At 42.4% G+C, this 12,783-nt stretch overlaps 1 protein-coding gene across 4 annotated transcripts in view; it reads right to left on the bottom strand.

The window, feature by feature from the left end:
* DNAH3 (dynein axonemal heavy chain 3) overlaps positions 1–12,783 on the bottom strand; it is an 89,538-nt gene that overhangs the window by 49,817 nt on the left and 26,938 nt on the right. For all 4 annotated transcript variants that reach the window (XM_044433719.1, XM_044433718.1, XM_044433717.1 and 1 more), the window contains 10 exons: positions 11,312–11,456; positions 10,332–10,543; positions 9,183–9,274; positions 7,691–7,805; positions 7,062–7,178; positions 5,694–5,873; positions 4,517–4,653; positions 3,274–3,475; positions 2,044–2,136; positions 963–1,073 (listed from right to left, as the gene is read on the bottom strand). In XM_044433719.1, coding sequence (XP_044289654.1) covers positions 963–1,073; positions 2,044–2,136; positions 3,274–3,475; positions 4,517–4,653; positions 5,694–5,873; positions 7,062–7,178; positions 7,691–7,805; positions 9,183–9,274; positions 10,332–10,543; positions 11,312–11,456 — 1,404 coding nt within the window. The remainder of the gene's footprint in view (positions 1–962; positions 1,074–2,043; positions 2,137–3,273; positions 3,476–4,516; positions 4,654–5,693; positions 5,874–7,061; positions 7,179–7,690; positions 7,806–9,182; positions 9,275–10,331; positions 10,544–11,311; positions 11,457–12,783) is intronic.

Below are 12,783 nucleotides of genomic sequence, written 5' to 3'. Positions count from 1 at the left end.
TATCAATAAACATATCTCTTATGTATCTCATAGATATCTGTCTCACAACAGATTAAACACATTCCTCATAATAAAACAAAGGAACAGCAGCAAAAACAAAAGCAGCAGCTTGAAAACCATGACTCAGACAATACTGCCCCCCACCCACAACCAGCCCAACAGAGTATTTCATCCTCCCCCACCTAATGAGCCATCTCTGCCTCTGCTATTTCTGTTTGCATAGCCCTACGTGGGCAAGGACCATGTATGATCTGCATGCGGCAGCTGGATAATTTGTTCCTACATGACATTGGTTCAGCTGCATGCATGCGATTCCCCTGCACTTACGAACTGAGTCAGTTTATGGAGTACGTGCCATTTATACAGCAAGGCTTGTCCCAACCAGCTGCACATTGTCAGAACATCTGCCTGCAGCCCAGCCCTTATAGGCCGTCTAGTGAGTTCATGGTAGACACAAGATTCCAATGGAGGTCTTCTTCGTTTGCCATTCAGGATCTTTGCCAAGTGCTACAGCTGCTCTCATTTTAACCCTCTAAAACTGACAGGGTCCCAAACATGGATGAAAGGCATATGATACAGCAACCTTGCTAGAATTAAAGAGGTCTGAGTATCATCAGTGCCTGGATGAGAGAAAAGCCAATGTAGGGCATCTTGAATTTCATTATACGAGAGAAGCAGGATACAAGTCAAATATATATGCAATGCGTTATTAGAATGTAAGCATTCTAGGGCTGAAGTTGATGTAGTCATCCAATATAAAATACGTAAGACGTTCAAAATGTAGGAAGGCAAAGTAATCAAGGACCTCCAGTTTGCAAAGCAGCACTGCAATTTGTTTTGAAAAGTTATCTGCATATTAACATGGGATGCTGATCAGTACGTGCACAAAATACCATTTGCTGTCTAATACAGCCCTTGAGCAATATATACTACGACATTATTTATTAATTAATAAGTCTTACAGGTAAAGTTTTTTCCTGTATGGCTTGTGCCACTTCTTCTGTCCAGAAGATTGATGATACACAGATAACGATTTGTCCAGGCCACTGCAGCACCCACTTATTCCGGGGAACCTTTTAAAAAACACAATAAATATCCATGTCAGATTCCAGCTATAGACCTAGGCTCTGAAACTGAAAAGGAAAGCTCTTAATCTGAAGGTACGGAGGGTGCAACATTTTCAAAAACATCTCTGTGTATTGCAGTCTTGAAGAGAAATTTGGGGAATTTGCAGACGGTAAATCGGTAGGTCGCACTAAATCCAAAGAGTTCCCGAGTGCTCATCGTCTATCATGGTGGCTTGGGACAGCTTGGGACCTGGTTATCTAAAGGAGCGCCTGCCCTCCCGCCCCTTGAGATCAGTGGCAGAGGCCCTCCTCCGGGAACCCTCCGTGAAAGACATTAGGAGGCAAAGTACCCGGAGGAGGGCTTTCTCTGCGGTGGCACCCCACTTATGGAATGCGCTCCCCAGAGAGGTCCGCCTGGCACCGTCGTTATTTGTTTTTCAGCACCAGGCCAAGATCTTTTTATTTAAACATTATTTTAATTAATTGCTAACTCATTTATTGGTTTTAAATTATTGCCTGTATGTTTCCAGTTTTTTATGTATTGTATTGTTATTTATTTGTTGGAAGCCGCCCAGAGGCTTATGCGAATGGGGCGGCATACAAGAATCCCAAATAAATGAATAAATATCAAATACAGCCAAAAGGCTGCCTTTTTCGCTCTTTTGCACCGTAAGTACAGAGTTGCTACTAAAAGAACAACTAGTGTTGACATCAACCAGGGAAATTTGCCATATGAAGCCAACAAATAACCTCTGGTATTCAGGGGAGACTTGTGTCTCCTACGTCCCTGGAGCACCTTGCCAATTGCAGCTTTATTTTGAGCTTTAAAGAAGCTATTTGTGATGCTCCGTGGTGGCAAACCATGAGAGGTGCAGAACCCGGATCTCCTGAATCCCAGTCCAACATTCTGACCATTAAAACATTCCCAGTCTCTGAAATGTCTTAGGTGCAACAGCATTTGCAGATGGCTCCTTACCTCAACATACCCTCCGATGCCGTCCTCTATGACTTTTCGAATGCTGCCCAACATCATTTCTTCTACTTGTGACAGCCATTTCTCAACCATGCCCTTAAAAATACAAATGTGAACATAAAGGATCACTGGGACAATGGCTGAAAGAGAACATTCGCAGCTGAAAGAGAACATTCATAGGAAAAACACTTGGGAAATCATATAGGCCAGTCTTACCCTACCTAACCCGTTCCAGATGCATTGCTACATAACTTTCATATGGCTGAGGATGATTGGAGTCGTCATCTGTCACATCTGGAGGGCTCCAGGTTGCAGAAGCCCAATATTGGCTTCATTCCAAGGGACTAGCTACACAATACATTGCGTGCAGTACTGTTGCTTTGCTATTGTTAGTACACAGTTTTATTGTTTATAACAACAGCTGTTTAACAATTGCTATTGTTAGTACATTTTTAATTTAACTGTGAAAAGATGTTTGAGTGCTTCCAGATACGGGTGTTTTAATGGCACTGCAGATCTTGAGCGGGAGAGATTTCTCTACAGAAAGCGTGGCACAGTGGGGTAGGAAGTGATAAAACACTCCTACCCCATCCTAATTTCCCCTGCAAAGACTTCCAATTTCCATGGAAAAAATGGATGAAAATTCAATGCAGGTGCAAAGGGAAAGCTTAAAGCAGGTGAGCCTTTCCTATAGAGGAGGTACAGACCACAGAGGCAGGGAGTGTCTGGTGTGACCTGTGCAGGGCACAACAGAGAATTGTATTGGCTGAGAAGCTATAGGAAAGTTCTGTTATGGCTCCTCTACACCTGGAGAGACTGCATAATTGTTCTATAGTGGCATTTTCCTTAAGTTAGATTTTCTGAAAAGGAAAGGAAAACAGGAAGAGAAGAATTTCATGACTATATGCGACAATGCAGGTGCCCGTAAAAAGTACACGAGCAAAGATCACAGGTAAATCTCTATATTGTGGAAGCACAACCAATCTGTTTGTTGGCAACAAATGCTGTTGCACATCTTTGACTAAAATGCTGCGTTTGCAGTTGGTTTTCTTTTAGACACAGTATAAATATGTGCTTTTCTGTCATTGCTTTCCATAGCTTACTCTACAAACTGGATTCTATAGTTAATGTGTCAGAACACATTCCCCAAAACAACTTTTATGTCCAATATAGCAGCAACTACTACTACTACTACTACTACTAATAATAATAATAATAATATGCAAAAATTACTTTGGCATGTGCTGGGAAGATTTTCTTAATAAAAGGAACAATTTCTTTCTCGGAACTGATCATGCCTATAATCTCCAGATTATCAGTAAAATCGAGTTTTGCAATTCCCTCAAAGCACTTCTTCAAGTGTGGCTGCACACGGAGAGGATCTTTGGTTTCAGACAAAATCTCCAACAACTCGTCATTAGAAAGGAAGAAGAATCTGTTCAAAATAGGGTTGAACAATACACGTCAGTCGGTAACTCAGAACAGGGGTGCAGGGTACATTGCATAACTGACCCTGGCTCTATATTTCAGTGGTAGAGAACACGTGTCAAAGCAGCTCTGTTCAACCAGGCGCCACCCTCTCCAGTTAAAAGAATCTCTGGTCACAGATCCTAGGAAATGTATCTGCTAGAAACCCTGAATTTTGTAATCCCTTCAATACTTGCAGTTCTCCAAATTCTGGAACTGAGTTCTCCAAAGCTTCTCTGCAGAGTTTCTTAGAACTCACTCCCATTTCCACTTTATCATTTACTTTTTTAATTATTGTGTTTTTGTTATGTTATATTATTATTGTTGTGATGTATTGTATTTATGGTTTTTTCCTGTCTATAAAAAAAAATAAAGAGGGGGTAAAAAAACCTCCATTTTCATTTGCAACCTGCCTTTCAGTTTGGTTGACTGGAAAAAATCTTGCCTTTTGAACAGAAAAAGTATACTTTTTTTTCAAAACTGTGCACTTTCCCCCTCACTGTTTAAAGCACGAACGTGTGTACTTTTGAAAGTGTGTGCTGTAAATACATATATTTCTAATGTAACTAGAAATTTAGCAACATCGAACTGTTTCTCAAATATAAGCTGTCCCATTTGGGGCAGCAAACAGGGTAGGTTCAAAAGTGTCGCCCACCGAAATTCTCATACATCCCTAATGGCTACTAGGCACAGTCGCCAGTCACCACCTCCAAGACCAAAGGTAAGATGCCTCTGAGTGCCAGTTGTGGAAGATCAGTCAGGGCTGTTGCCCTCATGTCCAGCTTGTGGCATCTGATTGGTCACTGTGGGGGGAAATGGTTCTGGCTTAGATAGGCCCTGGTTTTGATTCAGCAGGGCTTTTCTTGGGTTTTCATATAAACCTGGGTCAGTCCTTGCGAGATCAAATGAAAGTACCAGAAACCAAGTTCTCTGTGTCAAGTAGTTCCAGAAACCAAATTTCTTAGCACATATTCATTTGCGCCAGACTGGGACTTGTTCATAAACCTACCTCGGAAAAAACAATCTCTTCTTTTCCAGGTAAGTATTTAAGCCCTTCTGGATGTCTTCTAAAAGCATATTTGCTTCCTGCAGCCTGTCCAACATCTTTGGTTGTTCAGTGGCAACCAGGACTCTGGTGTCTTTCACCTATTTTGAAAGGTTAATTTAAAAAAGTAAATGCAAACTTTATCTTTACTGGAGAACAGCCAGACAGATTATTATGTTATGTGAAGATGCAAGATTATGTTTGTAGGATTCTATTATCACTTCTAAACAACTGTTTTCTATGTTGGATATACACAGAACAGTCAATTGATATCAATACTGAATTCCTTCACTGAGTGTTGCTCCTTCTGCACACAAATTGGCACCATCAGTAGCATCTACTACACACTCAGCTAGTAGCCCACCAAGTAACTCTGAGCCTACTCACAGGGCTGTTGTTTGAGGATAAAAAGGAGCTATGCCCTGGGTTTCACACAAGAGGGGGAAAGGAGGGATGTAACTGCAGTGTATTACCACCAGCAGTGGGCAAACTTCAAGGCTTGCAAAATACCAAGCACAAAAGAACACACACAGCTTAATGAAAGGAACCTCAGGGTGGGAGGAACCCTAACATGGCCCAGTGAGGACTGAGCCGGCACAGCAACGAATGAATGAATGGCCTGGCCAAGTAGAGCGGCCTTTCCTACCATTCTGCCTACAACTCCAAACTGGCCCAGAGGGCATGGCCAAGAGCCAGGGGTGATGGAAGTTGTTGTCCAGAACATATGGAAGACACGAAGCTAGGATGAATGCATCTGATGGGCCTCCTCCTCCAACGTGCTTCCTCCCACCACCCCCTCCCTCTCCAATCTCTGCCTCCTCCAGAGAGGACACTCCCTGGCCCTGAAGTGGCAGAGCCACTCCTTCCTGTCCAACACACAGAAAGTTCCATCCCTGGGGATCTGAAAAGGCTCACTTTTGTCTCCACAACTACCCCATGGGACAGATTAGGCTGGGCAACAGTGAACCAGTAAACCGGATCTCTGGACAGGGATGTGAACCTGGGCTTTACCAGACTTGGTGCAGCACATGCCAGCTGCTACACTGCCATGTCACACGGATAAGACACACCATGGGAGATGCCAGCGGCAAGGGGCAGGTGAGAAATGCAAAGGGTGAGGCTATAAAATACAAATACTTACCGCCTGTGCCATGATATCCTTCCAGTAAGTGTCAACTATCCCAAACTTCCTACCCTCTTCCGGCATTTGAGCAATGATGTCCTCAGAACTGAAGATGGGTTCCAGGTAAAGCCATGTTGCCTGACATTTTAACCAGCCGTCTAAAATTTCCTGCATCAGGACAAGCTTCTCTTCCCACCTCTGTGAAGAGTTTATTTCAAAATCACCAGGAGAATGCACAAAGATACATCTAAAGGCAACCAATCAATATCCTTGTTTCACATAGAATGATAACACAGATGACAAGTCTAGCAGTACAAGCTACACTTTGCACACAATTCTTTCTTGCAACTGGACGTTATGCTCACATGACTCCAGTTCTCCGTCAGCTTCACTGGCTTCCCATTGAAGTCCGGGCCCAATTCAAAGTGTTGGTGATGACCTATAAAGCCCTAAACGGCTTGGGTCCTGGTTACCTGAAGGAGCGCTTACGTCCATATATGCCCAGCCGCCCCTTGAGATCAGCAGGAGAGGCCCTCCTCCGGGAGCCCTCAGTGAAGGAAATTAGGAGGGTGGCTACTCGGAGGAGGGCTTTCTCAGCGGTGGCGCCTAAGTTATGGAATGCGCTCCCCAGAGAGGTCCGCCTGGCGCCGTCGTTATTTGTTTTTCGGCGCCAGGCGAAGACCTTTTTATTTATGCAGCATTTTAAATGTTAATATTATTGAATTTTATTCGGCCAGGGCGGCTTATTTTATTTGACTGTATATATTTTAATTGTCATTGTTTTAATGTATTTTGTATTCGATGTTGTAAGCCGCCCCGAGGCCTTGGCAAGGGGCGGCATAGAAATGTTTTAATAAATAAATAAATAAATAAACTTCCCTTGCTATTGTTAAAATATTAGGACAGGGAAGGGCAGCATGTGGTCCCTCCCTGCTACCCCCTGAAATTCAGGAGGAACTCCCCCACTTTTTTATTTTCTGGCCAATAAAATTGTGTCCAGAGCACCAAGGGAGAGATTGTCACAATCAAGTTAAGAATGATATTTTGGGGACATTAATACCAGCTAAAGTACCTTACAACAAAGGAACCCATTTTAGTCTTTTTGGTGCTTCTTAATAGACCTAGGCAGCATTTTCCTTGCCTGTTGTTGACACCCATTTGGGAGGTCTGGAGGACAAGTGAAGCCCCCAAACTCCTGAATTTTCCCACACCATTTTGTAGTAGGCATTGAAAACCCTCGCTACCTGATCCACTGCAACATACCTAAAGACAGGCGTCTTTGGAATTGGTCAACTGATCTAAGCCATGGTTTAGGCAGTCCTACTTTTCACAGCAAAACTTGTCTAGAGAAAGCATTGCATGGAAGCACAGCCTGGCTTTCCTTACCCGACATTCTGTTTCTATTGGTTTGATGAATGGAGAGCCACACATGGTCTGAGTCTTGATAATGTGATCATCGAGCAAAAGCTGGATGTCATCGATGGAGGACAGAATGCTGGTGTCCTGAAAGCAAGCCAGAGTTTGTTGAGACAAAAAAAGGCCCATTTGTTGGCACCATTCGTCTATGCACATGATGGCACTCTTTTCTTTCTTGTCCTGGATGTACATACAGCTATCTTGATTCTCTTAGGTATCCCCCCAAATGGCAGCATTCATGCATAAAAAGTGGTTTGCTCTTACAAACTGATAGGTTGCTGGAACTTCAAGGTATGCAGAAGTAGAAAATACAGGAGAGCAGGAGAGAAGCACTAAAATGACCCAGTGAGGACTGTGTAAGGCCCTTCCTTCTAATTCAGGGATTAATTAGACGATCGCAATCCTGTATATGTTTAGACAGAAAAAGTTCCCACAAGCATGCATAACCGAGACAAGTTTGCATGCTCCAGGCCTGACTCACAGACACCAATGTCAAAGCAAGTGGCGACCCACTGACTTAAGTGAAACAACATAACTGGGAGAAGAATGAGAATCATTGTCCAACACCAAGTTATTCAAAAAGGAGAAAAGGTACTCACAGTGTCCCTGTACTTTACAAAGTTGAAGCAGATATTGGTCCATTCCGATTTCATTTTCTCCATGTTCTTCTCTAAGGAATACTCCTTGCTAGCTGCTGCTCCAATAGGCTCTATTCTAGATGGAATTGGAAATGAGAAAACAAGGGTAAAGCACTTCATTGTAAAGCCATAGAAGGGGTAACGTTGCACTACAAGGTTCAGTTGTCCAATTAATCATTTTTAATTAATTTTTAAGGGAAGACCCCAGTTAGGTTGCTGGTACAGCTCTCTTCCTATGCAAAACTGAAAAGAGCAAAATGTAACAATTTGACATGGTGTCATGGAAGTAAATATAGGTATCTCACAAAATGGGAGGGTGACTTGCAGAATACGGGTATGGAGGGGGGGTATCTTGTTTGCCCTTTTCTATGATATTCTCAGGAGTTTCCTCAGTGGCTCCCCCCACAGACAGGTTCAATCAATGCCTCATTAGTTCTCCCAGTGAGTCAAGGCCAGTCCTGCCACAGGAGGCATTTTATTCTCATCAGGGTGCAACTCTCTTCATTTCCAAGCAAGTTTCCTCCAGAGGAACTAGACTGCAGCTACAACTCTCTCTGCGCCAGAGCTATGCAAGACCTCCTTGCCCAAACTGGTGCCTTCTAGGAAGTGTGAACTACAACTTTCATCACCCTAGTGGGCTGTGCTGGCTGGGGTTCTTGACGGCATTAGGGTGGGAAAGACAGGAATAAGGCATCAGTCAGCACCAGGATGCTGCCTGAATAACACTGCTAGCTCACTGCTTTTAATTGAGAGAGGGGCCTGACACATGTTGAGGCGGAAGAAAGGCCCCCCGCTTTCTCTGTGGTAGCTCCCCAATCTGGGAGAAGGAGCTCAGCACATCCACACGAGAAATCTGTACTGGGGAACGCATCCCACTGAATGTGGTGAATGCAGAGAGGCTTACTTCTGAGTAAACATGCACAGAATTGCATTATTTGGCTCTATGCACATACACTGGGACCCAATGTGTGGAAAGAGCCTATGGACACAGGTATAATTAAGATTTATTCATTTCTCTGGGTGAAAGCGTAGTGGTTGAAGATGTGTGTAAAAGAGAGAGTAGAATTGGAAATGAGCAGTGCTAACCTGAGTCTAACGCCCCCCCCCCCCACCACTCTCTGTGAAACAGAGAAAAGCTAGGACCTATTCCAGTCCTCTTGCGTGCACAATTGATTCAGCTCATACAGTTTTGGGCACTGCTGTCAAAATGTGGGATTGTCATGGAGACAAGATCATTATCAAGCGAGAAGAATATAATTTCACACAAATAGTTTGGACTGAAAATTCCCAGACCAGCTGTACAGAGTTTCCTTACTTACTTCAAAATAATTTTTTAAAAAGTCATAAAGCTTTAAACATTTTCAAGGAATATCAAGTAGAAATTAAATGTCAGTATTTTAAAGCAAACAACAAATACTCAGTCTGGGTATCAACATTTGGGTCTATTTCTTACTTTTCAATAAATTTTGATAGTCCATATTCTAACATATTCATGAGAGAAGTAGTTTCATCGGGTCTTATCTCATATCCAACTATATCACTGATCTAGAAATAAAGGGTTGGAGAGACAAATATGATCATGAAAAACAGGAAAAAGAGGAGCTTAGGTAAAGATAGTTATACTGATTTAACTTACAGTATTATTGTAACAAGTACATAAAGAGTTCTGAAAAACATGACAGAAACTCTGGAGAAAGGAAGGAATATCTATCTTTCATAGAAAATTTGTCTACTTTTATTTTGGTATAATACAATATGGCATTAGGTATTACACTTTTCAATTTACTAAAAATATTGTAAATAAAATGGCTATGTAAAGTTATAAGACAATTTTGAATAAATTGGCATAAGGATATGAATGACCTCCCATTGGAAATATATATAAAATTGAACAAAATTATATATTGTATTATTTTAATAGTAATACTTACTAATAATACTAACAGAAATATCAATGCATTTTTCCTACTAAATGTGGAAATAAACTCCAAGTGGCTCATGGTGCATTTTTAATCTCCAATATTCATATATACTTAGTGATTTTCTGTAAAAATGGGAATTCCTGATATAGCAATGGAGAATTGTTCCCCACTTTTAAAAGGCTTCAGGAAATAAGCTATCCCTCTGGGAAGAAGGCATTTTAAAAAGTCATTTAAAAGCCATTTAACGCCCCAAACATGCATTAGTTATTTTAAAAGCCCTTTTGTATACTATGCACACTAAACATACACCATACGTTGCTCTTACACTGAGCAATTCAGTGGCTATGGGAGAACCAGCTAGAAAGAGAATTACTGATGAGACCCATATCAGGAACAAGGGCTCCAATCCAGTTACTCTTACTGCTAGTCACTGAGCCTGGGAAAAGATATTTAGAATGGAAGCAAAATCCACCCAAAAGCCAAGAAAACAGGAATTAATGGACAGGAGAAAGGAGTTTGGCTATTTCTGAAACGCAGGAGGGCTGAACCGGGACTACAGGCTAGATTGGGTGCAGAGGCTTGAGGTGTTGCACCCGGGCCAGATCCCCAGAGCCAAGGGGTCGGGGTGCATTTGGAAGAGCAAGAGCTTTTTGGATCTGACATCATTCATTCAATGGCACCTGTTCCCAGTGCCTGTCCTTCATCCCACGATTACAGGCAATAGACAGGACTGGCAGATGCTGCTTGAATTTGTCGATCTTAAACTTCACGTTCTCCGCTAAACGCTTTGGTCCTGGCTGATCCACCAGAGTCTTTGTCAGCTTGTACATGGTCCTCCACATGGCAGAGACCTCCTCACTAATCTCTTCAGCATTCATACGGATGAGTGGCCCTGCAGGCAGAATTGGAAATAGCAATCAGCATTTTGAGCATGCCCGTGTTCCTAAGAAGAATTACTGTGCACTATCAAAATAAATGAAATACCAAAGTCCCACCTTAAAGAGCACAAGGGGCAGCTATAGAAGAATCCTGCGTGCACAGAGGTTTTGCACTTCAAGCTACTTCAGAAAGTTGTATTCAGATTATCTTTGCACATTCATATGAGAAAAGTGATCCATTCTTGTAGAAAGACAAGAAATGGTTGGCCAGAGCTGTTAAGTAAGCATCTTAACCCTGTTCTGTATGAAGGCTTGACTCTTAATGCATTGGGGGATAATATAGTGGCCAAACCACCCCCATTTCATATAAGGAGGCTTCATGTCTTACTCTGCTCATGTGGAAGAAAAAGTAGCACCAATCACAACAGAAAAAGATACTTTTTTTCATGTTTGTGACAGACACAGCACAGAATCCATTAAGGAGAGTTTGTGACAGACACAGTACAAAATCGGTTAAGGAAAATGAATCATGTTAAATTATTGATATTCAAGACTTGATCTCTCTGCTTTTCGTGAGAAGAACCTGGACACTATTTCTACTTGTCCCTCCCAGCGGTGCAACCAGGGCTGGAGCATGGGCAAAAGTTCTGATGGCCCAGTGGCTCCCCCCAAAAATGACCTAGCTGAACCACTGTTTCCCACAAAATCAACACAGAACGTATCCTCATAAAACAATATAAAACTCATTTCTGAGTAAATTCTTGCCCAGTACAGGCCCTCACCGTTCATCCATTCCTCAGACTTTGTATGAAAATTATAAGCAGTCATCCAGAGCTGCTCAAAGGGCTGTTTGTGCGTGATGATTGTCTGCAGAAGAGGAAACTGGCTTTTTTCTCGTTCAAGCAGCTCCTCTTCTTTATTAATAGCCTGTAACACAGACATGCAATATTCTTGTTTTAAGACACTGGCATAGCATGGCCAAAAAGCTAAAATGGATTCTAGAAAAGACGAATGTTACATATACAGGCGACAGCTAAGGAACATCCAAGCAGGAGAATAAGTTGATAGTATTATATGGTGGAGTTATGCCTTGGGTGCCAATTTTCAGGTCTGGTTCACGACACTCCTTGAGCAAGTGTCAGCACATAATGTTGCCAAATGCCTGTTGCCACTCATCCCCTGTCCAGGGACTGGCTGGCTTGGCAGGGCACCATTTAAAAACGCACAAGAAGCAAAGCACCCAATGTGGGCCAGTGCTCTAGGGTATGGTTGGAAAATTTAAATGGTTCTCTTGAGATAAATCCACCATGTAAGATATCAGTCACAAAGCGACACTTGCCTATCTCCTATCAAATACCTAGGTCATTTCTGAATGCATAAATATTTCCATCAGGATCCTTTGTGGATCAGATATCATAACAAAATAAGAAGTGCTCTGCTGGATCAGGCCAAAGAGCTATCTAGTCCAGTATTCTGTTTCCACTAATAATGAAGTAGATTTGTGTTAATTTTGCTCACAAGGCATGCAAACGGGCCCCATTCAAAGCTACAAGTACATGTCCACTGGAAATATTCCCAAATTGTGAAACACATGCTTCTGTTCATCTTGTTCTGAGTTCCCAGTCTGATTTGTGCAAATTTGTGGAAACCATCCCTGCTTTAGTCTGTGGAGAGAAATTAGGCAAATCCGTGCAGCTCCGTCATTCACAAGTTTCCCATTTACACAAAGCGAGCAGTGATGGCAAACATGAATGGGAATCGGGTACAAGATGAGGAGTGAGACAGTGTTCAGAGGATGGTAGCGACCCTACATATCACCCATTTGCCCATCTCTCACTCCCACAATGACCAGCGAGATGCCCGTGGAAAGCTTGATCTAAATGCAGTAGCGCCACCCCAGTCATCTTCCCCAACAATCGGTATCGCATGCTGCCTCTCATACTAAAGTACAGCCATTTAGGACCAGTAGCCATGGACTGACCTACCCTCCATGAATTTATCTAAACTTCCTTTAAAATTGCCCAAGCAGGTCCCGATCAATTCTTCTTCTGGTAACAAATTCCATAGATATGCACCATATGGAGAAAGCCTTCATGTTTATCTGCCCGGAATCTCTTATGGATGGCCCCAGGCTCTTGTATTATGAATAAAAAAAAATTCCTCCCATTTGCTTTCTCCACACCATGCATAATTTTATACACCTTTATCATGTTCACCTATTACTTGTCCTTTATTTATTTTCGCATAAACTTGT

This window comes from Varanus komodoensis, unplaced genomic scaffold (genome assembly GCF_004798865.1).
Source record: "Varanus komodoensis strain SLA01 unplaced genomic scaffold, ASM479886v1 scaffold26, whole genome shotgun sequence".
NCBI lineage: Eukaryota > Metazoa > Chordata > Lepidosauria > Squamata > Varanidae > Varanus > Varanus komodoensis.
The sequence above is the reverse complement of the archived record's forward strand: the minus strand, read 5'-3'. Positions and strand labels throughout refer to the sequence as shown.